Source organism: Gopherus flavomarginatus, chromosome 7 (genome assembly GCF_025201925.1).
Source record: "Gopherus flavomarginatus isolate rGopFla2 chromosome 7, rGopFla2.mat.asm, whole genome shotgun sequence".
In the NCBI taxonomy this organism is placed as follows: domain Eukaryota; kingdom Metazoa; phylum Chordata; order Testudines; family Testudinidae; genus Gopherus; species Gopherus flavomarginatus.
The window spans coordinates 56,675,155-56,702,226 of NC_066623.1; the positions used below are offsets into that span (position 1 = coordinate 56,675,155).

Here is a 27,072-nt window from a genome sequence, read left to right on the forward strand (position 1 = left end):
TCTCAGTGGGATGGGGGCATAAGGGACAACGGAGGGGAATTGAGTAGGCAAGGCTCCTAGCCATGGGTGTACAGGGGAGACTTAAAGCTCTTTAAATTATTGTCACTTTCAGTGTATTGTCATCCACAACTATTCCTCCCCACCTGTGGCTCAGCAGGTCACTTTTAATAAAAATGAATGTTTGGAAAGAATACAGTTACACTACAAATGGCAAAATAAAGAATAATTAAGGGTTTTCCTCAATCTGCTGAAAAAGAAAAACCAGAACGATAAAGCATGTGCTGCTTAAGTCGAGACAAAAAAAAAATGAACTGTATCTAGTTTAATAGGTCTCCTGTAAGAAGGCAAATCCTTCTGCATAAGCAGGACAATTTCCCAGTTCCTCATTTCTTTCTGGTCTAAGTTCCAGGAACTTCCCCTCTAGAACAGGTTACATTTGGAAGAGAGATAACACAAGCTTCCTCTTAATCTCAGAGACCCTCCTCACCCCTCTACTATTTCTGCCTCTCTCTAATAAACTCTTCGTTAATCCCTTCCTTGAAAAATCATAGCATGAGATAAACACTCCCTATGACAAATTCATTATATATCAGTGCAATTCTTCCGCTAGCATTCACTCCCTAGAATGGCTACTGCCACTTCATACCAGTGGAGGGGGAGGTCTTTTCTTCATAGATTTTAAGGTTAGAAAGGACCATTATGATCATCTAGTCTTCAGTTGAGAGGGAATCTTTCAGCGGGTGGCTGGTGAGAGATCATCATTCACACCAACCATAATGAGCCTCTGCAGTAACAATGGTTTCAGCACTTGTAGAAGCAGTGGGTCAGAGCACTGAGTAATCCACATAGTATTTCTGTCATTATGAAGAGATACTGCCATTAATATTTCCTTCATTAAGCCTCTTTTCATAGAGAATCTAAAGAGCCAAACAGCCTCTGACATCCCACTTCCTCAAATGAAATGGGATCTGAACAATTGTTACAGACTCTGGAACAAATATGGTGCCAATTAGATTATACGCCTGTCCTTCCCAACCCCTGACCCGCAGTGATGCCCACTGTCAATATCTTTATTCTGAAGCCTCCTCTCTAAACCACACTGCTTTTCCTCTCCTTTCCAGCTACATATATCCTCCTCAGCCCGGATCAATTCCTTCATCTGGAATCTGGACCATGCTGTTTATAAACTCTTTTTACAGAGTAGTTTTTTGTTGAATACAGCTCTCTCAAGAAAAAGCTAATCATTCAATTGTACCACATGCCCATTCTCCACTAGCCATGGCAATAAATCTTTGGGTATTTTTAAATACGTCTGGATGTGAGGATCGGACATTGCAGTCCATGTAATTTTATGTGAACTGAGACCGTGCCTGAACTGCCCACCACAACTCTGAACACAAATAAAGCTCTAATACAACTTTTCCATCTCCCCTTCACCAGCACAGTGCAAAGGATAAAGAAAGCAATGCTCTATTTATTATGTGTAAGGGACACTAACTAAAACATAGCATGCTGGAATTCAAAGCAAAGGCAATGCATACCTGATTTTGGAATTACAAGTCATTTCATTCTCAGGGTAATGAATGTCCACTGCGTCCTGAATGACAGTGCCATACTCGTAGACTTTAATCTTCTTCGTCACCCCGGCAATAGCAAAATAGTCACAGTCCCGGTCGAATTCGATACTGAGGAGCAAAAGCAGAGATCAAGAGCTACATAAAACACATTCACTTATGAACAGGACATTTTACTGCCTGAATGATAATCAGGGTTTGGTACTTGATTACAATTCTCCTAAAAAGTGCAGTTAGAAAAATATTTAATATTCTATCTATGCCAGGATAAGTCAGTTGCTTCAAATGGACTAAAACAGCATGGAGTTCCTATTCCTAGGCACAGTTGCATCAAGAGATCATGATATGCAAGCCCCCATCCAATCGATTTACTGAAAGTGGACTTTTGTGGCTGCACAATATTCCTCCTGCAGACGGTACCTTTATTCAGGCATTTGAAATGTTTTTCAGTTCAACTCTGTCTACATTACGATGCAACCAAATGACAAAGCTGAGAGCTCAAACTGGGAAGGTAGTAAGAAAAATTTGACAGCATGGTGTATGAATAATATGCCACAGGATATTGCCGATTGATTCTGTTTCACCCATTGTCCCGTTTAGTGTGGTAGTTTTGAGGGCTTTACCATGAGTACTAATTTGCTTTGCATTAACCCTGGGAAATCCAAACTCCCTGAGCAACAAGAAAATTAAAAATATATTATCAGAACTATAAAAAGCCAAATACACAACATGCTTTCTATCTAGGGCTGTTCTCATGAACCAAGGCATTTTCTGTCTTGTTTGTAACAGATGTGAGAGGAGATGGAAGAAAAAGCAGTCACTTTATAATGAGGTAAACCCTTAAGCCAGAAAGCCCTCTGATCAAACATAAAAGAGCTCTGAAGGGAAAAAAAGGGAGAGTGGGTTATGAACAGTGAGTATCATCATCAAGTTAGTATATTGAAAGGCCTTGAAAAGTGTACCAGACACTTAATCAGAGAAACTACAACTACTATCCAGAGGCAACTCCCTTGTGAAAAGCTGATCACCACTCTCTCTAAACTACTGTGGAGAGGAGAGAAGCGGAAGAGAGAAGGGGAAGATGCAGGGATTTTTCACAGACTGGTAGGATGGAAATATGGAGTTTCTTAGGCTTATCTGAAAGAAGGAAAACTCCCCCTGCAGACCTAGAGTCTCCCTGCTGCTATGATTGACAGTGGTATCACTCCCCACAGGCTCTCGGCTGATGTCATAGTACTTTTCCACTACTACCCCAGCTGCCTCATTTTTGGCTCTCCTCCCCAGTGAACAGAATTCAGTGCACAACTATGCGGTTGCTCTGAAGCGTTACAATAGCATCACTTACTGTTTCTTGGAACTGTCTGTTTAATACTATGCTCCACTTTCTGAATGGTAGCAAAGTAAAATGACAACATATTGGTCAGTTTTCACTTTAATACAACTATAGTTTCTTGCTGCTCACAGGGGAATCTGACTAGTCTTGTTTTAAAAACTAGTGCTACTTGGTGGAACCTTAAGCAGCACCAGAGGTCCTTGGCACTTTGCATGCAGATTCAGAATGACAGAGTACCAGTTTACACTCAATCTCTGAAACTGTAGAGCCATAAACTTAAAAGGGAACACACTATCAAACTTTACATCTAGTCAGTTGTAGTTTATACTTGCTTCCTACTCTACCAATTTGTGTGGATTTACATTAGTTTCCTACTTTTTAAAGTGGTTTTCTTCCCCATTGCTATTGAAAGACCCCCACAACAAACAGTTCCATGAAAAATGGAGCCTGATCAGCCAGAGATATCAGGATAGAGTGGCAAGACCCAGCCAGGGCCCCTCCCATAGCCTTTTTCCCAGACTTCAGAGGGAACCTTCAGCCTTGGGTGTCCCAGACCCCAAGAGAACACCCTCCCTGAGCTGGGAGGATGGGCAGGGAAAAAAAAAAACAAAAAACACACACACACAACCACTCCTATAGAACAATCTGCTCATAGGAGCAGCACAGGCTGCTTGGCCACAGCTGGAAGCAGCAGAAAGGAGGGGTATGGCCAATACAGGCATTCCAGCAGGGTGGACCTCCTTGGTGGCACCTGACTCCCAAGGAACTCTCCTCCTCCAGCTATGTGGGCTGGGAAAGCATGACAGCACTTTCAGAGGCAGATTAATGGTTGACAAGCAAGATTAGTGACTAGGGTTTGACATTGTTTTAGGTGAAAACGGGACAGGGCAAGATGATTTCTCAGGACTGGTTCTTTTTGTAGAAGCCAAGCTAGCCAAGTTGCTTTTTGCAGAACACTATGTCAAAGCAGTTCAGCATCACACTGACACGTCAACTCTCTCTGCCCCAAGAACAAGGTTTACAACCAGAAACCTATATAACATTGCAATGGATTTATTTGTACCACAATCTTAATTGAACTGCTGTCTCAGCTACTGTTCACTGCCCTGTGGATTCTAGTACAGCATAACTAAACTGATGGCAGCTATTCATCTACTTGGATTCAATTTAGACCCTCAGCCTTCTGCTGCTGAAGGAGAAATATTACTATGTGAGGTGAAGGGCCAGGTTATTAAAACTGAAAATTCTGTCCTACCTGAGGAGATTTCGTTACTGTTAGCTGTACAAACTTTTGACTAGCATTACTCCCATGCTATACATTTTTTCCTTCTTAAAGGCATACCTTGGCCAACAAAATCAGTAGTTCAAGGTCTAAAAATTAGTGTACTATTAAAAACCTTTTTTTAAATAAAGAGCTTGAGCATAAATCAATGAAACTGATTCTCAGACCTCTGACCTTCAAAGATACCGCAGGAGAAAACCAGTGCAGAAGCAAACTACCATCCATACAGATGTTCATCTGCTGGGAGGGAGGGGAAACATTTACACTTCCGCCCCCCCTTTATTAAAGCATATAGCAGCATCTTGGCTTGAATTCTCCATTCATAGTATATACACAACAGTAGTTATTTGCAGCTATTACAGTCGTACTGTGAAAAACTGAGTTTGATGGCACAATGAAAAATAAAATGCAGTACAAGCTCGGCATTCTAATCAAATTGATTATTTACCATCAAGCAAAATAACCTTCGAGAGCATTTGCAAAGCTCCACTTCCCCCACCAGTCCTGACTATGACAGACACCACACTGGCACAGTGACAATTATTTCAATGCTTTTTGCTCAGAACAGTCGATAGCATAAACACCAGTACACATCTAACTAAGTTTAATTTATCAGAGGGGCAGCCGTGTTAGTCTGGATCTGTAAAGCAGCAAAGAATCCTGTGGCACCTTATAGACTAACAGACGTTTTGGAGCATGAGCTTTCGTGGGTGAATACCCACTTCGTCAGATGCAAATTTCCAGGGGCAGATGTATATATATGCAAGCAAGCTTTCGTGGGTGAATACCCACTTCGTCAGATGCAAATTTCCAGGGGCAGGTGTGTATGTGTGTGTGTGTGTGTGTGTGTGTGTGTGTATGTGTATATTATATATATATATATATATATATATATGCAAGCAAGCTAGAGATAACGAGGTTTACCTCGTTATCTCTAGCTTGCTTGCATATATATACATACACCTGCCCCTGGAAATTTCCACTACATGCATCTGACGAAGTGGGTATTCACCCACGAAAGCTCAGGCTCCAAAACGTCTGTTAGTCTATAAGGTGCCACAAGATTCTTTGCTGCTTTTAAGTTTAATTTGTGGTTTAAAAAAAAAAAAGTTTGCTTGGGCTGTGTGATATAATACACAAAGTAATTTGTATCTAACTAGCTTGAAAGTCTACCTTTCCACAAGTATTTGAAGTATGTTTTGTTTTAATATAAATTCTCACTCATGCATAGTTTATCTATAGGAAAAATCACAGGAGCTATAACACAGTTCTTGCATACCATTTTTAAGCCAACATAGGATTAACCTTTGAGGGGGTCATGTTTCGATTGCACATATAAAATGTATTTCTACAGTTGAAATAAATCTGACTGAACAATGGAAAGGTGTAATCAAGCAGTCAGTAACAAACTGTACTATGTCAGAAGGACATCAGGCAAGTGATTAAGCAGTAAGATAACAGACCATGTGATACAGCTGATGAATGCTTACCTCAGCTGCTCTGAGAGCCACAAGTCCATCAATCAACACTGTCCTACAGCCTGTTGGGTCTTTTTATAATGATAGAAAAATAGACATTTACCAAAGCCAAATTTTAAGTGACTTTAAGGCTGGTGCAAGGAACTGGATTGACAGCCCTGGAGACTGAAATCCTCTATATATCACCAGACCAGATACAGAAAGGGCAGGGAGACCGCAGTCTTGTTCCACATACCCCACTAATATACTTCAATCTTAGCCTGAAAGGACCACCTCTAGAGATGAGCAGGTAGTTTGGGCTTCATACCCATTCATTTCACTGGCCTCCCAACTGAAACTGCCAATTCGTGCAAATTGTGGAGGTGCTGTCACTTGGAATATCTGTTCATTGGGAATTGGACAGATCAAACTCATTTCTCACAGGCCACTGAACAGACAAGATAGCTAATGCTCATGTTGAATGGACATGTTCAGGATGAAACCGATGCATAGTCGCTAGCTGAAATGCAGAAAAGGAAACAATCTCATTTATGAGCAACTATAGCCACAAAAAGCACCAGTAAAGCCCAGTGCCTCAGTAGCATGAGCGAGGGTAGAAGAGAAGAATCTATTGCAGTGGGAAGCCAAATAGATCCCTCCCAGCCCCAAATCATCCAAGTAAAAACAAAACCCCAGAATGCTTTAAAATGAATCAAACTAAGCTTGGCAGGGAAGAGAACAGGAGCATAGTAGTATGGGTAGCTTTAGATATGCCTGGAAATTTTCCTTCTCCCCGCCACCCCATCATTATTTTTTCAGACTAACTGCCACTCTTGCTCTCCGTGACAGAATGATATAAACACTACAGCCAAGATTGTCAAAAATTAGTTCCTAAAGTTAATTAGGAAATAAGGAGCCTAACTTCAAAACCTTTTAAAAATAACTCACACAAAACAAAACTTGGCCAAAACATTTTTCTGAAGATTTAGATACAGAACCTGTTTTGGGTATCGAGGTTTTTTTTTTGATGTTTGAAGGAAAGGATCAAAGTCTAGCAAAGAATTTAATGACAGCAATAAAAAAAAGTTAGCTGGCTCTCCTCCTACATGTCAAGGGCAGACTCAATACGTGAATATTAGGTGCTTTCTGAAGTTTTCTAAATTCCTTATTTTCCAAGGGATTATCTCTAATTAAGACATTAGTTAGCAACCTAGCACTATTCTTCCACTCCTAAATCAATATGTTCTCCTTACGTGGAAGTTTCTTTATTGTTTCCAACTAAATTTCAATCTGGGAGATTAGTTAAAAGTCAAATTTAACGTCAAAAGAATAAAATGAGCCTTCAAAAATATTGGTAATGGTGAGAAGTGACTGAAGAACTGCATCAGATGCATTAACTGCTTCCTAAGACCACCAAGTTGATAGCTTCTAGCACTGTAATTGATAAGGGAAAACATGGTGGAGAATGAAGTGCGAGGGAGCATCTCCTTCATCTAGGCCCTTGTGGTACCATACAAGTATTGTCATGTTCTTCTAAGGAAGCACCACTGTTATTTTTTGTCTGTGCTTTGTTGGCATTATGACCACATCAATCAAAAACAATATAAAAATATCAGATGAGACTTGTGATTCCATAAACCAAGGAAAGCTGGCTTGTGACTTACAAACAGAAGTCATCCCAAAGATGGAATACTCAGAACCCCCTAGCAACACAGAAGCCAAATGGTTCCTAAGGCAGAAAAATCAAATCAAATCCCACATAAGACAGTCCCACCCCCATGACAAGTAAGAGTCCACAATATTGCAGGGAAAAGGTACCTCTTTTGCATTGCATGCAAGATACACTGCTGTTCTGCCGACTTCACCCTTTGGCAACCCATAGACGGAGCCTGAGTAGTGTGGGAGTCTCTTATAGAGGCTCTCTGCACCACAGCACAAATTCACTCAGTATAAATAGGTAAATCTCTACTCTCTTATATTATTGTTACATAACATTTGTAGTGCCTAGAGGCCAACCAAGTCATGCCCTCACTTATGCTAGGTGCTATACAATTATGACATTCTACAGCTGTTTACTTCTGAAGAAAAAACACACACAAAAAAAAACTCTGAATTTCTAAAGGTTAAAAAAAAGTGTTTTCCTTTTTTTAGAAAATGTTTAAAGCTTTCAATATGTATCAACAAGGCATTCAAAAGCAGCACAAGTCCAGTCTTTCTCCTATCCTGCCCACCTAAGGCACTTTTAAAGTTGAAAAAATACCTTTGACTCATTTCCCGTCTTCCTTTCATTCCTCCCCCTTCCAACCACTTTCCTTCTTTTCTGGCCAAGAGCATTGTTAGCCCTTACATCCAGATTAAATGCCATTTATGTATGCCTTGAGGGAATCCTAGAACTCACTCCCAATTTAGTTTTTAACACAATGCAAAAAATTGATTGCACTTATTCTCAAGGAAAAGCTTGCTGAACTATAGACAGAATGAGAGAAGGAAAAGAAGAGGGAATTCTCTTATTTTTATACAGCTTGCCTTTCAGTAATTTCAGTAAAATGGTGTCCATTTTGTGTTTTCCTTCATTTATTCCACTTTTAAATTTTAAATTACAGCACAACCACCAACATAAACAGAGGATGATTTCTATTTACTCTGTAATAGCTACATAGTGGGCTAACTAGTATTTCTTTGTGGTAAGTCCTTGTATGCCTTCAGAGCCACACACATTTCAGACAACCATGGAGAAAAATTTTGGTGAACGGACCTACAGTAAGTAGTATTAGGTCATCACTCTATTGTTAAGAAATTCTAGCTAATTTTTTTCTTCTCTACACTTACTTGCATAGCGTAGTACAGGATTACAAAACACAAATCAAGTAAGTAGGAGTAAGATATGATGCCAATAACAATTTGGAATCATAACCAACAGTCCAATTCTGCTCTCCCAGGGTTCCTTCTGAACTCAGTGAAATGTTCAAGTGTCCAAGAAATACAGATTTGGACCTTGAATGAGTTCAAATGAAGTAGCATCCCCAACAACCACGAAACCTTCCACCCACTATATATGACATACTACAAGGTCCTCCCCACAATTCTGCCATATGGCCCCACTTGCAAGTTGAATCATAGAACTGGAAGGGACCCTATTATGACTTAAAGTGTATACTGACATACAGAGTTGCAAGTTTTAAAACGAAGCCATATTCATGAATGCAAAGCCACAATTTAAAGGATCATTGTTTGCATTCCAAAGTCTATCTACATTTGTCATACAAAAAATAAAAGTTTCTGAGACAAAGCATATAAAAATGTCATTCCAAAAGGATTGTTTTTGCTAAAATTATGACTAGCAGAAAACAAGGTATTTCTTTTTTATAGAAACCACTTCTCAAACTTAACTGCTAGTACGATACCCATAATTCACACAAAATTAAACTTTAGCTCAAACCAAAGAAGTGTTAGTCAGACAACTTAAACTATAATTCAGAGTTTGCTACTAGATATCTCTAAACCATTCATTTGTATAGGCTGCTCACTTACAGCTCTGGTGTAAGTAACCACTTAGCTAAAAGTTAAGGAACTATAATATATGAACTGTGTCAATTGCACAGTAAACCATACTTCTTAATAAATAGACTATAACCCATCACTCTATAAGCAGCTCACCACAAGCCCCAAATTTGGCAAGAGATGGCTGCATTACATTCCTTTATTCCAAAATGTCAGTTTCACAAGCATTCTGGGAATTGTGGTTCAAATGACCTATTAAAAAGAATCATTCAAGACTAAGTAAACAAGACAGTTTTTTTTCTTGCCTATGAATGTATCTTCTCAATGATGGAAGCCATTGCCCTCCAAAGTGGAGATTAATCCTGATCAGATACATACAATGGTCTTGGATAGAGTTGTGCTGGAAAAATTTGGACACATTTCCCCCACATATAATTGGATGAATTGCACCACAATTCCAGGAGAAGCTTTCAAGGATTCAACACCAAAAAGAGTACTAATCAGACAAAGTTTAGAAGACTAGAAATTAACAGGCAAACTAACAACATATAAAAGAGGGAGGGGACCTTCACTTAATAGACTGTCATGCATTTGGTCTCTAAGAATCCATTAATTTGGAGATAGATTTTACTAGGAATTAGCATAAACTGCCCAATTTGCCCTCTGTTCAGGTCATAGGAGCCACAGAACCTCTAAAACAGTGGTAGGTAACCTGCGGCTTCCCGTAGCTCCCATTGGCCAATAACAATGAAACACGGCCACTGGGAGCTGCAGGGGGCCATGCCTGCAGATGTTCAATGTCTGCAAAACGTCTGGTAGCCCGCAATCACCTTACCCTGATGGGTTGCATGCAGCCCGCAGGCTGCAGGTTGCACACCACTGTTCTAAAATGACACTCTAGATAGAACAAAACAATGATTATGGAAATCTACAGAATGACTAACAAAAATTTCCTTCATGAAACAGGGCATATTCCACAAAATCAATAAACCTCCTCGGTCATGTGGGATTAGCTCCTTCTATCTATCCTCTCAATCTGTAAAGCCACAACCTTGTTGTCTGTATACTCACTCATCTGTCACCAGAAAACAGATATTTCTTCCTCCATCTTTGGTCAGTAGATTCTGTAAAATATTCTTAACTTCTCTCCTATACCTTCCTCCCCTTCTCATTTGCCAATTCCTAGTAATCTCTACCTCCAAATTGAAGTCTCATGGACACCCCTCTACATGAAGAGAACAGATGCTTAGGTCTATTTAAAAGACCTCCAGTAGAAAATTGAGAGTCTTTCACAGGCACTTTCTTGCCATTGCTTCCATGAGAAGGCCCATACAAAGACATCCCATATCATGTAGTAATCCTTCGAAGTAAGTTTCTTCCTGTACTTAAGTAGACTGCTAGCTGGTAAGACTACCCAAAGTTTAACAGGTTTAACTTTCAAAGTTCCATGCCGCTAGCTTGAATGTCTGGATTCTGGCAGCATCCACGTAGTTGACATTTCAAGGTGGTAATAGGCAACTAGTAGGAAGCTCTGAGGATATTAGCACTGTCCCCCCATATTTACCCAGCCACTTAAGCCAGCAGAAAGAAAGGTTGGAAAATATCTATCAGGCAGCTGGACCACTTGAATGAGTGCTTCTGTCCTCAACGCCATTTTGTCCTAAGAGCTTGATGGAAAACAATTTAGTTTCCTGATGCTTGAAGCAAAATCAACCTGTGGAGTCCCTGTTCCCTGAATATCAGGTCTCCAATTCTCTGATTTAGTTTCCACTCCCCTACAGAGGGTTTGGCAGATCAGCAAGTCGACTCAGTGATTTTGTCCTAGATGTAATTCAATTACTCAGTTTCTTCTGTTCTGATCATGGGACGATCTAAGAGATTCCACATTGAGTATGTGACTCCAGAGGCCCTCCTGATGCATATGCTTTAAAAATACATGATTGTTACTCCGCAGAAAAGCAGATCTGAATGTCAGGTGAGTGACAAGACTGCATATTATGCTGCTCATGCAGCTCAAGTGTAACCAATTTCCTTCTCTGATGAAGACTGTTTGGCTTGTGAAGTAAGTGCTCCCACAAAAGGCTCCTATCCAAAACAAAGTATATATAGTCACCCTCAATGGAGAAAGATCTGTTAGCAGTTTCTCTGTGGCAAGGGCCAGGATCTTTGCTGTTAAAACACCATTTTGAAGATTTCAAGGGAGAAGGGAATAATTCACTTTTCCTGGCAATCCCAAGTAGATAGGAGCAATAGCTGGAGAAGTCTCATGCAATGAAGACCCACTGCACTGTGTCTGTGCAAGAGATAAATTGTATGAGCTGTAGAATCTCCCAGGCTGATGCAGCAGGATTCTTGGATCTGGTACCTGGATCCTGACTACCTAGTCCTAAGAGAGGACCCTGTTGAGGTGGCTATATCTTGGGTAGACAACAGTAAGCTCTACTCAGAGGGCATAAGGTAAACTGATTTTGTCAGAATACACCAGAGAGAAAGCAAAATCTTTCAGTAGGCTTCTCTTCACTAGTTTGTTAGCATTGGTTTACCATGGCTGGACTCGGATAGTTTTGAGACAGGAAAATGATGCTATAGGAGGCAGTCTCCAGCAGACGGAGAAGCAGCAGCCATTAGAGTCAAAGGGCGAGACACTTGGCCTCATACTCACTACTAGAGTAAAGCAGTACTCTGCTGGGGGGTTGGGAGGGAAGTGCCAACCTGCCATTTCTTCCACGAATCTGGTAATGAGCAGGATATCGCCAACAGTACAGCCTCTGCTGGGGTTGTGACCATGGGATATCTTCATGTGAAGGTTCCCCTTGAACTGGCCCTGGGCTCTGCTAAGTTACTTGGGTTTGGATGCCCCACTGGGCTCCACAGGATTGGTTCCTGTCTCAGTGAGGCTCTGATGCCACAATCCCCATGCTCCAAATTCCACTGTTTATCTGACTTTTTGGCTCCACAATCAGATTGGAGGGAAAAAACTCACCCAAATAACCCCCACATGGGGCACCAAAATAAGGCACTATTCTGTAGCCCAATGGTTCTCAAACTTTTGTACGGGTGACCCCTTTCACATAGCAAGCCTCTGAGTGCGACCTCCCTTAAAAGTGTTTTTAATTTATAAATATATTTAACGCCATTATAAATGCAGGAGGCAAAGTGGGATTTGGGGTGGAGGCGGACATCTTGCGACCTCCCATATTAAATCCTGATGACCCCCTGAGGAGTCCTGGCCTCAGTTTGAGAACCCCTGCTGTAGCCTGTTCAGATCTTCATATTATGATTACATTTCTCCTTCCTTACAGGCTATGAAATAGTCAACACAGACATGAAAACTATCACCAAATAGTCATTTAAGATAACACTCCATAGAGATAAAAGGCAATTCATAATTCAAAACTCTTGTTTCAGGTTCTCTGCAGATTCAGGTAGACATCACTGGACTGGTACATGCTGATGACATTTTCAAGATCATCTTCACAAACGGAATAATAAGAGACCTACGTTTCTCCCGTTTAGGAGAAGACGACGACAACTTTAAAAAAGTACCAGGTTGTCAACCTAGTGTGATCTGGCCTAATTCTAGTCCAACTTGCATAAGAGAAAATCCTTTTATTTTTCAGCACAATGCAATACTATCATTTCTACCAAAAGTTGCTCTAGCAATGCTTACAATCCATAACGTACATTTAAAAAATAAAACATATCACCAAATGGGATTCAGCAGATTTCATGGGTTCTGGAGGTCAAATCCAATAATGATACTTTTGTTGTTTATATCATCACCAGAATAAAGGGAAATTATTCCTTTGTAATTTAGTACAGCACAACTCATTTCTTAAGTAGCTATGATGGCTGCAGCAGTTAAGTTTTCTGAAGCAGGAACATTTTTCTAGTCTAAGAGGAAAAAACTGGACCCAACTTTTAGAAAATGGACAACCCACTGGAAAAAAATCCAGACACTGCAGAAAGTCATAATGGATCTTTTTGGGTCTCTAGACTATGGTTGGAGAACCTCTAGTCTACTACATAAGCTTTACTTGTATATGCATTCTGTAGAACCTTGCTTAATTAGTACTAATGATGAGAAAACCTATGGGGAACTACCAAATTCTGCAAGCAACTGAACACAAAATGTATTGATAAAAAGCCAGTTTACTGCTAGAAGATACTATTTTGCATGTTGAAGATCAGATGATGACAGATTCAAGGCTTGTATGCCAGATATACAAAAGTACACTGATCCAAAGTTAATGAGGTTTTCCAACAGGGTTTATTTCCTCCCACCCCCTCTTGAATAAGTTGAGAAAATTTAAATAAAGTAAAGAGTTAAACAAAGAAGATTTTTTAGAAAAAGGTCTGAAGTTAATGCCAAATAATCATCTGGTCCACTGTAATATTTTGGATACCCTACCATCATTTTTTAAAAAGTCCCTTTCATGTCTCTCAATAACAACTCTGCAGGAGATACAGGGTTACCAATGGCTATGGAGGCACTACAGGTTTGGCCTGAAAGTACATTGTAAACAGGTGGCAATTCAATCTCCAAGAGTGATTAATTCCCCCTTATGAATCAAGTTTGGGAAACACATTTTGGAGCAGGAGTCCCACAGCCCCATCCCCCACAACTCAGAGTGAATGTGTTCTGGGGTGACAGTTTGAGGGGACGGAGTGCTCCCCCAAAGAAAGAGTGGTTCCAGAAGCCCAGAGACTGAGAATCAGAGAATTACTGTGGTAATAGATTATTTCAATTTATAATTTTTAATCCAGCATTTGAAAAGTTTCATACCAAGCATGTTAACCACCACATTTTTTGTTGTGCCAACAAGATTTTCATCACAGCTGGCAGGCTTTGCTCAGAAGAAACCTAGGACTGGAATAACAGAGGGAGCCAAAGACTGAGGTACATTAAATGAGCTCTGTGTGAGAAGCCTCTACAATGCCAGATTTGTAACTAGTACTATCAATCTAACTTTCATAAGTATTAAAATTCAGAGAAGCACATACACTACAGTTGTGCAGTCTAGAAAAGCCAAGGGATTTAACTGGAAAAAGAGTTGCTGCTTCTGGTCCTGCTAGTCAGCATTGATTGAATGATGTTGAAATGCCATTTGAAGCACTTCAGTCTGACTGCCATCTTAGATTTTTATTTTGACAGCATTTTGAATGTTTTTGACACAGCATTTTACATGCCACACACACCTCAACGTGTTTTAGAAAAATGATGAAGCCATTAACTGATACCCTTTGCTTTATCTATCAATTTCACATAGAATCATAGACTTTAAGGTCAGAAGGGACCATTAAGATCATCTAGTCTGACCTCCTGCACAACGCAGGCTACAGAATCTCACCCACCCACTCCTGTATCAAACCTGTGTCTGAGCCACTGAAGTCCTCAAATCATGGTTTAAAGACTTCAAGGTGCATAGAATCTTCCAGCAAATGACCCATGCTCCACGCTGCAGATGGCGAAAGACCCCCAAGGCCTCTGCCAATCTGCCCTGGAGGAAAATTCCTTCTCGACCCCAAATATGGCGATCAGCTAAACCCTGAGCATGTGGGCAAGTCTGACCAGCCAGACACCCAGGAAAGAATTCTCTGTAGTAACTCAGATCCCACCCCATCTAACATCCCATCACAAGCCATTGGGCATATTTACTGCTAGTAGTCAAAGACCAATCTCATTATACCACCCCCTCCATAAGCTTATCAAGCTTAGTCTTGAAGCCAGATATGTCTTTTGCCCCCACTACTCCCGTTGGAAGGCTGTTCCTGAACTTCACTCCTCTGATGGTTGGAAACCTTAGTCTAACTTCAAGTCTTAACTTTCTGACTGCCAGTTTATATCCATTTATTCTTGTGTACACATTGGTACCAAGCTTTAATTCCTCTCCCTCCCTGGTATTTATTTTTCTGATATATTTGTAGAGAGCAATCATATCTCCCCTCAGCCTTCTTTTGGTTAGGCTAAACAAGCGAAGCTCTTTGAATCTCCTTTCATAAGACAGGTTTTCCATTCCTCAGATCATCCTAGTAGCCTCTCTCTGTACCTGTTCCAGTTTGAATTCATCCTTCTTAAACATGGGAGACCAGAACTGCACACAGTATTCCAGATGAGGTCTCACCAGTGCCCTGTACAACGGTACTAAATCCTCCTTATCTCTACTGGAAATACCTCGCCTGATGCATACCAAGACCGCATTAGCCTTTTTTAGGGCCATATCACATTGGCGGCTCATAATCATCCTGTGATCAACCAATACTCAGAGGTCTTTCTCCTCCTCTGTTACTTCCAGCTGATGCGTCCTCAGTTTATAACCAAAATTCTTGTTATTAATCCCTAAATGCATGACCTTGCACTCTTCACTATTAAATTTCATCCTATTACTATTACTCCAGCTTACGAGGTCATCCAGATATTCCTGTATGATATCCCGGCCCTTCTCTGTATTGGCAATACCTCCCAGCTTTGTGTTATCTGCAAACTTTATTAGCACATTCCCACTTTTTGTACCAAGGTCAGTAATAAAAAAAGATTAAATAAGATTGGTCCCAGAACTGATCCCTGAGGAACTCCACTAGTAACCTCCCTTCAGCCTGACAGTTCACCTTTCAGTACGACTCGTTGTAGTTTCCCCTTTAACCAGTTCCTTATTCACCTTTCAGTTTTCATACTGATCCCCATCTTTTCCAATTTAGCTAATAAATTCCCCATGTGGAACCATATTGAATGCCTTACTGAAATTGAGGTAAATTAGATCCGCTGCATTTCCTTTGTCTAAAAAATCTGTTACCTTCTCAAAGAAGGAGATCGGGTTAGTTTGGCACGATTTACCTTTTGTAAAACTGTGTTGTAATTTGTCCCAATTACTGTTGACTTCAATGTCCTTAACTACTTTCTCCTTCAAAATTTTTTCCAAGACCTTGCATACTACAGATGTCAAACTAACAGGCTTGTAGTTGCCTGGATCACTTTTTTCCCTTTCTTACAGACAGGAACTATGTTAGCAATTCTCCAATCATATGGTACAAACCCTGAGTTTACAGATTCATTAAAAATTCTTGCTAATGGTCTTGCAATTTCATGTGCCAGTTCCTTTAATATTCTTGGATGAAGATTATCGGGCCCCCCGATTTAGTCCTATTAAGCTGTTCGAGTCTGGCTTCTACCTCAGATGTGGTAATATCTACCTCCATATCCTCATTCCCATTTGTCATCCTACCATTAACCCTGAGACCCTCATTAAAGACTGAGGCAAAGTATTTGTTTAGATATTGGGCCATGCCTACATTATCCTTAACCTCCACTCCATCCTCAGTGTTTAGCGGTCCCACTTCTTTCTTTGTTTTCTTCTTATTTATATGGCTTAGAACCTTTTACTATTGGTTTTAATTCTCTTTGAAAGGTCCAACTCTACATGGCTTTTGGCCTGTTTCACTTTATCCCTACATGTTCTGACCTATGTAAGGTAGCTTTCCTTGCTGATCACTCCCTTCTGCTTTTTCTTAATCACCTATCTGAGATGCTTGCTCATCCGGCTTGGTCTACAACTCCTGCCTAAGAATTTTTTCCCCTTAATCTCCAAACTGGACTCATCCTGGAATTTGGCTTTATTAATGAAGAAAACAAAATAATAGAATGATCAGCTCAAACCTTCTCAGAACTTAGGAGAAACTGCTCTGTACACACCATGAAACCTCTACGCAAAATAACAAATCAGACATCAAGAATTATAACATTCAGAAACCAGTTGGAGAACACTTCAACCTTCCTGGTCACTCAATTACAGACCTCAAAGTCACAATACTCCAAACAAAAAAACTTCAAAAACAGGCTCCAATTAGAAACTGCAGAATTGGAATTAATTTGCAAACTGGACACCATTAAATTAGGCTTGAATAAAGACTGGGAGTGAATGGGTCATTAAACAAAGTAAAACCTATTTCTCTATGCTAGTTTTTCTCTCTACTGTTACTCACACCCGCTTGTAAACTGTTGGAAATGGGCCATCCTGATTATCACTGCAAAAGCTTTTTTTCCCCTCCTGCTGATAATAGCCCACCGTAACTGATTACTCTCGTTATAGTTAGTATGGTAATATCCATTTTTCATGTCGTGTGTATGTATGTATGTATGTATATATATAAATCTTCCTACTGTATTTTCCACTGTATGCATCTGAAGAAGTGGGTTTTAGCCCGTGAAAGCTTATGCTCAAATAAATTTGTTAGTCTCTAAGGTGCCACAAGCACTCCTTGTTCTTTTTGCTAATGTAGAGAGCCACCCCACTTCCTTAATATCCCAATTTAACTCTACAAATTAGAAAACTCATCTAATTATCTGCAAATGGAGACAGCTTTGAAGTGTTAAGAGCTTAATAGGAAATGGATACCAGAATTACTAGATATTCTAGAATTACTAGGAAAATATAAGGTCCTGCCTGTGGCTCTGTAGCTTTCATTTACTAACTCCTCAATTTCATACTATGCAAATTTTGTCCCTAATAATTAAAGAGCTCTTAAGTGTAGATACAAGGACAATTTTCTGACCCATCATGGGACACTATATGGAGTGTCAACAAAAATTATAAGATTCAGTTGTTTTTTTTCCAATCAAGATTTGAGATACCAGCCAAAATGTTCTTTGCAGGTCTCATAATCCTTGTTTGTTGGTGCTCCAGAACTAATCCCTGGGAGTCAAGACTGCCTTAAATTCAGAGTTCTGGAATGACAAACGTACTGTCCTTTCCTGGGTACAAATCATCCTTAGCCTCTGGCTATAGGACCTAGTCCAAAATGATATTTTAGGAGACTTATCAGCTCTGCCCTCAAGAGGGAATACAAGAAATAGAAAAGCTCAGTAAATATAGTTAGTTTTGATTAAACCAAAACCTGCTTCTATCTTATACAGGCATCAGCAAATTAGCCTATGGGAAATAAGGTAGAGTAATATAAAAGGAACATTGTAAACATAGTACCTGAACTTATACTTGTTGCCAAATCTCCATCACCATATTGGCAGTTTTAGTCACCTTTACCAATTTCAAGTGCTTTTCTTTTCCTCTTGCTGTATGAATGACCCACAGAAACAGGAGAAACTGATCTAAGCTGTATAATTGCTACTTTAATAAAAATGAATTGTATAGTAATTGCTTTACCATACAAAAAAAGAAAAGGTTGCACCCCTCATTTCTCATCTTCGAGGGAACAGTCATCCACTGCACCCAGACATACCAATTGCATGAAGGGCAAACTCATTCATATGTTTCTTTCCCTTATTTTTACTACCCCAAAGGCAGAAGTGTTACTAGGTGACCACTTTTGGGGAATGGGCCACTCCCCCACAGCCATGCTACTGACTAGGTCACACAAACCTTTGGTGTATCAGCTCAGCACAGACCAACCATCCCAATGTGCTAAATAAAGGCTACAGTGATACAGGACACAGTCCTGCAGAGTGCCTCACTAAGGTACCCAAAATTTACATGGAAAGGCAATTTTAGCCCATAATAAGGAGATGAGGAATGGAAATGATTCAGTAAATAGATAGAAACATTACTCTTAATAGATCTGTTATTTTAGTCCTCTTTAAGAGCGTTTCAATATATTATACTCAAGAGGTCAAAATTGGGCTAGATTTTACAAGGCCAGAAATATGATCATGAAATAGCAGAATAACTATTATTTGAATGCTAATATTTCTCAAACCCCTCCATTACTTTGACATAACCATAAAAAATAAAATCAGAGCTAACTTCAATACTGCTGTTATTGTAGCAAAAAGCGAGTTCCAAAAGGCTTTTAAAAAGCTGTCTCAACTTACTGGACAAGACAAATTAGGTTTCATGGATCAGGCATAACTAATTAGGAATCTTAGTTCTATTAGCCAGTCATTGACATTGGGAATTATAACCTTGATTACCCAATGGTCTCAAAAGGCTACTCAAAACTTTTCAAACAATCAGGGACCCAACCCAGCAGACTGAGGTCTGTGCAGATTACAGAAGTCCTGACACATTCCCCAAAGGCTTGTGGCTCCGGAGGACAAGTGCTGGTCAATCATGAGGATCATACTCAGCTTTTGTTCAGGTAGGACTGGACTGGACTGGAGTCTGGACTGGAGTCTGCTTCTTGGATTTTTCTGTGCACAATCTCTTTACATTATGAAAGGCTCGGCCATATTATTCTTTCAAGGGCTCTGTTTGACAGTCCTAAAGCAATTTTCTATATGTATCAAAGTAATGCTAACACAGAAGCTTATATTCTCGCCTTCAAAAGAACACTTTCTACTATTTACTTCCACAGTAGGTGAAGAGAAAAGTTAAGCCCCAATGAGTTGACCTGCCACAGATGGGTGCCATAATACCTTACAAATTGAACTCAGACAAATCTTAAAAAAAACCAACATATTTTATTGTATTTGGGAAGACTACAGATACCTAAGTACTAAAGGGCTACTCACGTACACATACACAAAAACCCCCATAAAGACTTATAAATATAACAGTATGTGCACACGTATGCTCGTGTTGAAAATCTTTCAAAACCAACATTGGATGACCAGCCACTGCAAAGCCCTGAACACATTTCTATTGTATACTCTTCTCTAACTACATTTCTCTATTTCTTTGAAATAAAGGAAGACTACAATTCTCACTTGTGAGGGACTCACTGCTTCAAAGAGAAGTAAGCCAATTCTCTCTCATCCTACCAGTCATCTTATTTAACAAAGACCACATGACAGTCAGGAAAATTTCCATCAAGGAATGGAGGATATAGGCTTGTGCAAGTCATTAACATTGGTGCAGCACTGCTTACAAAGTAAATATAAGGCTGCCACCTTGTGGATTGAGGACTACAGAACTGGCTAAATGAGAACACCACAATGCAGAGGGGTAAAACCTCAACAAAGAACATTGGGATGGAGTGGGAAAGGGAGTAAAAAAAGGGGTACCTGTTTAAGAAATTTGCCTTTTGGCTTCAAACCACATTCCTCTCATTACAAAACCCGCAATCATACATCCAAGACTCAGTTTATGGATTTATTTCAGTGGTTTTCAACGCTTTTTTCATTTGCAGACCTCTAAAAAATTTCAAATGGAGGTGTGAACCCCTTGAAAATCTTAGTCTGCAGACCACCAGGGATCTGCAGGCAGGTTGAAGACCATGGATTTGTTTTGATAGAAAATAATCATTTTAAATTGTTTTACTTTACTCCTGAATAATACTACAACTTCTGTATACTTACATCTACCACTTCATTAAAAAACATTAAATGGAGTACTGATCATTGTTTTTGTATTTTGTTAGTAATTTATTTTGATATTTTGTTCTGAATGAGAAGGTTCTATTGGCCTAGGTTCATTATCTACTTCATTTCTTCAGTTATGTGCTCTCCGTGCTCTTTTCTTTCCTTTACTGCCAGTTCCTTAACTACCACCCCTTCCTGCCCTGCCACAACATGCAATTTTATGTACTTCTAAACGTATTTCCATTTTTGAAAGTACTGGAGACACTATTTGGCAGTCCTTTTCTTTGCAAACTGAAAAATGACTAGCTCTTGAAGAATTTTCTTTTTAAATAAACAGGAAGTTCCATAGAGGGCAGTTATTTAAGTCCAATGGGCATACTCCAAAGAAATATTTTAAGGGCATTACACACACACACACTTCCAACTTGTGACAGCTTATTTTATATCAATTTCTTATTTACCAGAGTGAAAATATATTTTTACTTTTTAATATTAAAATTACTTGATTCTTACTTGCTTTAAGACTTGTATTCTTAAAACAAGTATCTTGATAGTAAATATTTGCAAAAAATGGACAATATTTGCTTTTCTGTAGCATGTACTGACAGCAAGCTTAGGATCTACTTATTGGACGAGTTCAACTACACATTTCTCCCCAGCCCATCCCACATCACCTTTATCACTGACGTTTAAGAAAAAAGCCCCCTGACTTTCACCCACCCAGTCACTGCTGAACTGTTCCTTTCTACCACCTTGAGTTGCCACCTCTTCAAAACATGAGTCCCATTACCACTTTGGATGGATTTTTTCTGAAGTTGCAGATTCTATCAGTTGGAAACAGAGACATGGATAGTAAAAGGCAGAAACTAGGGGTTACTGAGGAGAGTTTTAAAGAACTATATACTGTTCTTGGTTGCAGCTTCAACTTTAAAAAGAAACAGCTTGAGTACCTGAAAGCCAGCAGGACTTCCAGGGGGCAACATACTTTCTCAGGTGTTGTCATATTTACTCAAATATAGGATCCATGTGAGTAAATCATTGAAATACATACTAAAAGCTAAGCACTTTGACAGCCCAACTCAGCTTTGAAGGGACTACTCACATACTTAAACACATGTTGACATGCTTTGCTAAATCAGAGCTACTAGGAGAAAAATATGAAATTGTAAGATCAAATTATTATTTCTAAAATCAGCAATATCTAACAGCAACAGCTAAGCACTAGTCTGAAATAGGTAAAAAGGGGACCCAAAAAATCTTAGCTTTAACACTGTTAAAAGCATCACTGTCATTGTATCATGAATCAAAATTCCTTCAAAGAAAATAGTGAGATTTTATTGCCGTTCCAGTATTTTCTAACCAATTACCATTCTTGCAAAATGCCCAGGAAGGGCACAAGAGCAAGATCCAATCCAATATGAACTCAGTGGCTAAAGAAACTTGTCTATACCATAGGACAATTTCTATCTGCATCTCACTGCAGCCACCATGAACTTAATCAGTACAGGTTAAACGTATGTCACATTGGTGATAATTGTACTTTGACCTCCATGGCTAATTTAGCCATTATACATTCTAGTTATATAATGCATAGTAAAAATGCACCATGATTTGTTTGCACAAAATCTAAAGTTTCTTGGGGCCTTCAACAAATATTAAGATTGATCTAAGGTACTTATCAGAGATTTGCAGTGTAGTTTTCAATTGTTCATTATCAAACTGGGGGACATACCTAGTTGGATCTCGCAGGGATCTGTCCTTGGTTCAGTACTAATTCAGTATTTTCATTTATTACTTGAATAAAGGAATGAAGATTGTGCTTATCAAAATTTGTGGATGAAATCAAGGTGGAAGCAGTTGCAAGAACTTTGGAGGAGGACAAGATTCGAATTCTAAATGTCTTGATAAATGGGAAAATTTGTCTAAAGTAAACAAGATGAAATTCAATAAAGACAAATGCAAAATACTACATTTAGGAAGGAAAAAATCAAATGCAGAAACAAAAAGAGGAATAACTGACTAAGCGGTAATATCGCTGAAAAGGATCTTGGGACACAGAGGATTGCAAATTGAACAAGAGACAATGTGATGCAGCTCCAAAAAAAGGCAAATATTCTGGGGTAGAAGTGCTGCATGTAAAACATGGGAGGTAACGGTTCTGTTCTACTTAGCACTGATGAGGCCCTCACAGCTGGAGTATTACGTCCAGTTTGGGGCACTGCACTTTAAGACGAGGACAAACTGGAGAGAGTCCGGGGGGAGCAACAAAAAATGATAAAAGAGGTTTAAGAAAACCTCCGAGGAAAGGTTAAAAAAAAGACTGAAAAGGGACCTGATAAGTCTTCAAATATGTTCAAAGCTGTTATGAAGAAGATTTTGATCAATTGTTCTGCATGTCCACTGAAGGTAGGACAAGTAGTAATAGGCTTAATCTGCAGCAAGAGAGACTTAAGGTGGATATGGAAAAAAATAGAACTGTCAATTAATCGCTGTTAACTCATGCAATTAACTCAAAAATTAACTGCGATTAAAAAAATTTCTCACTTAAACAATAGAATACCAATTGAAATTAAATATTTTGGATGTTTTTCTACATTTTCAAATATATTCATTTCTATTACAACCCAGAATACAAAGTGTACAGTACCCACTTAATATTAGTTTTTACTACAAATATTTGCACTGTAAAAATGATAAACAAAAGAAATAGTATTTTTGAATTGGTGGTTGAAGCGTGAAGGGATATATGAACCTTTAGCACATCTGGCACATAAATATCTTGTGACATCGGTGTTATGCAAATGCCTGTTCTCACTTTCAGGTGAAGTTGTAAATAAGAAGCGGGCAGCATTATCTCCTGCAAATGTAACCAAACTTGGTCCTACTTCAGCCAATTGCTCAGACAAACAAGTAGACTTGTAGGCTCTAAAGTTTTACCTTGTTTTATTTTTGAATGCAGTTATTTTTTGTACATAAAATTCTACATTTGTAAGTTCAACTTTCATGAAAAAGATTGCACTACAGTACTTATATTTATCATCATCATCATCATGTTCCTATTACACCTCTGGCATTTAGGGCAGTGATGAAGCTCCTCCACTCCTGCCTGTTTCTGGCAAGCCTTTCAATGGTTCCCCAGCTGTGCCGCAGGTTTTTCAGCTCAGCTTCCACAGCTCTTTGCCATGTTGTTTTCAGGCAGCCCCGTCTTCACCTGCCTTCGGGTGTCCATCTTATTGCTACTCTAGTGATGGAATCAGTTTCCATCTAAAGCACATGACCGATCCATCTCCAACACCTCCTGGCAATGATGATGCTCAGATCCTCTTGGCTGCACTGTGTCAATGGATCTTGGTTTGAGATTGTTCTGGGCCAAAAGGTACCGAGGATTTTTCTGAGGCAGGTTGTATGGAATGAAGACTGTTTAGACATGTCATACTTTCTCATTCCCCAGCATTCTTCACTATAAAGTAGTGTTGAAAGTACGCAGAGTTTGGTTTTGGTGTTGTATTTTGATGCTTTCCAGACTATTTAAGCTCCTGAAGGTGTTCCTGGCTTTATTGAGTTTGTTCTGACTGATGGTACTGCCCAAGTATGTGAATGTTTCTACACTGGTGAGAACATAATCCTTTATCTGTACTGGTGATGGTGAGGAAATATTAAAGGTCATGATCTGTGTCTTAGTGCAGTTGATTTTCAGTCTAATTTGCTGGTTGAATACATTGAGTTGAGTTGTTTTTTCTTGTATACGGTGTTGGGTATGTGATGGGAGAGTGACATCTGCAAAGTCCAAGTCTTCAAGGGATGAGAAGAGTGTCCATTTAATGCCTCTTGGCATGTCTTCTGTTGTATGCCACGTTACCCAGTCGATGGCAATGTTGAAGAGGATTGCAGACATGACACACCCCTGACATACTCCTGTTTTGACTTCAAAACTGAGCTCACTGTGATCAACACTGCTTTTAAAGTTGAAATAGAAGCTTTTGAGGACATTGATTATACAGAAAGGAATTCCACATGCCCACAAAATGGGCCATAGGCTGGTCCTGTGAATGCTATCAAAAGCCTTCTCAAAGTCTATGAAATTTATGTAGAGTTGCCATTGCCATTCTAAGTACTGTTCTATAATGTTTCAGAGTGAAGATCTGGTCTGTGCATCCTCACCCTTTCCAAAAACCAGCTTGCTCTTTTCTAAGAACACTATCAACTGCCTCCGATATATGTTGGACTATGATCTTACACAATACTTTGCTTAGCACAGATTAAAGTGTGATACCACACCAGTTATTACAATCACTGAGAGTTCTTTTCTTTGGTATCTTCACTATAATCCCATTGGGCCACTCATCTGGCATTTTTTCCCTTTCCCAAACTGATATAAATAGAAGGGCCAGGACAGATGCTGCTAATTTAAGATTTACCTGGAACAATTCTGCATTCAAATTATCCTTGAAAGCGTATATAATTTTTAAGGGTATCTACTATTTCTTTTGTTTTTACACTGCAAATATTTGTAATAAAAAATAAATATAAAGTGAGCACTGCATACTTTGTATTCTGTGTTGTAACTGAAATCAATATATTTGAAAATGTAGAAAACCCTCAAAAATATTTAAATAAATGGTATTCTATTATTAACAGTGTGATTAATCGTGCTAACTACTGAAACAGGTTACCAAGGTAGGCTGCAGAACCCTTGCCATTGGAGATTTAAGAAAACGTTAGACACAATGTTGGTCAGGGATAGTCTAAATATATTTGCTGTTGCCCCAGTGCAGGGGGCTGAACTAAGTGACTTCTCCAAGTCCATTCCAGCTCTACATTTCCATGATTATCTTTGCAATCCAGTGGTTAGGGCACTAGCCTGGGACTCAGATCTATTCCACAGTATCACTATAGATTTCCTGGGTGATGTCAGGTAAGCCAACTCAATCTGTTATTCAGTTTTCCATCTGTAAAATTAGCACTTCCCTGTCTCACAACGGTTCTGTAAGTATACAGTAGAGCCTCAGAATGACGAATACCAGAGTTACGAACTGATCGGTCAACCACACACCATATTTGGAACCGGAAGTACACAATCAAGCAGGAGAGACCAAAAAAGCAAATACCTTATAGTACGGTGCTGTGTTAAACTACTAAAAAATAATGGGAATATATAAAAAAAAAAAGATTTGACAAGGTAAGGAAACTATTTCCATGCTTGTTTTATTTAAATTAAGATGGTTAAAAGCAGTGTTTTTCTTCCACATAATATAGTTTCAAACTATGTTAAGTCAATGTTCAGTTGTTAACTTTTGAAAAAGTCATAATATTTTGTTCAGAGCTACAAACTTTTCAGAATTACGAACAACCTCCATTCCCAAGGTGTTCATAATTCTGACGTTCTACTGTACACAAATTAAAGATTGTGAGGCACCAAGACTTTATCCTCATATTTATATAGGTTCCATTGCCATAAACAGATTTCCCAATTGACTTTTCAACAGTTGATGAAATTTCTAGCTATCTTCTGCTCACAGTCCCATAATTACTCCTTCAGTAGTATGGTATTATTTTGAATTTTGATTTCAACCAGAACCTCCCTCATGCTAGGCAAAGTTTAGGCTTAGTGAGGCTGCAACACACCATTAACCCTTTACTGTGACTATTAGTGCTATACCCACCACTGACTTTTAACACAACAGCAACACTCAGATTCTTTAGCGAAATTGCTGACAATGACTAAATAGTGGCTTCAATATACAAAAGACATTAGCAGTCACTTTAGAAACAGTTTTTTAAAGATTTACCAAAATGTATTAATGCAAAGAGGTTAAACAGGTACTCTCCTACAGCCCTCTGCTTCTTTCGTTTTCAATACAGGGATTTAAGATTCTCACTGGTCCCACAAGGGTTTTAAATCCAGTGTCTTGACAGAGGCTACTTAGAGTAAAATTTACAAAAAGGCAGCAGTCCAGGGTTTATAGGTCAATGACAACCAATGAGTTTACCAAACATTTGAGGGGGCGGGCACAATCATACACAAGTACAAGATTATGGCATTGCAACTGAAAAGAGCTCAGTGCTCAGTCTTATTTGGCATTCTCACTGCATCGCGTATTTCACTTGCACCACATTTCTTACCTGGATACTATGCTGGAGCCATTATAGAGATCGCTAGCATAAGACAGTGTTGCCAAAGGTCGGACGGAATTGTAGCGAGTGAACTTCGATAGGCACTCCTGAAATTCATCCAGCTGGCTTGTGGTTCTGCTGTCATCTAGACAAAGGTAGCAGAATTGTTGATGATGGAAAAGAAAGAATAAGAGGGAGGTAAATAAAAGTTTAACAAAAAATCCTAAGGCTTAAGTAGTCATATGACATTTCCTAGGCAAGGCATCTAGGGATGAACACTTGTCAACAAACATACTAATTGACTTTTCACTTCAGCACACACCTCTGAATACTAGTTCACTTTAGTGGAAAATACGTCTCTATAACACTATGTTAGGAGAGACTACAGTAAAAGCTTTGTCATCTGGTACACTGGGGGAATGAGGGGTGCCGGTAAGTGAAAAATTCTGGTAGAGAGAGACAGAGACAGAGAGAGAGTGTGTTTGGATGCGGGAGGGGGATTGGGGCAGGGGATTGGGATGCAGAGAGGTTTTGAGGTCCCAGATCCAGGGGGCACTCAC

The 27,072-nt window shown here is 39.3% G+C and overlaps 1 protein-coding gene across 4 annotated transcripts in view; it reads right to left on the reverse strand.

Annotated features, from left to right (window-relative positions):
- The window catches only part of COP1 (COP1 E3 ubiquitin ligase), a 200,083-nt gene that overhangs the window by 105,455 nt on the left and 67,556 nt on the right, over positions 1–27,072 (reverse strand). For all 4 annotated transcript variants that reach the window (XM_050963165.1, XM_050963166.1, XM_050963164.1 and 1 more), the window contains exons 11-12: positions 26,522–26,657; positions 1,542–1,685 (exon numbers count right to left, since the gene is read on the reverse strand). In XM_050963165.1, coding sequence (XP_050819122.1) covers positions 1,542–1,685; positions 26,522–26,657 — 280 coding nt within the window. The remainder of the gene's footprint in view (positions 1–1,541; positions 1,686–26,521; positions 26,658–27,072) is intronic.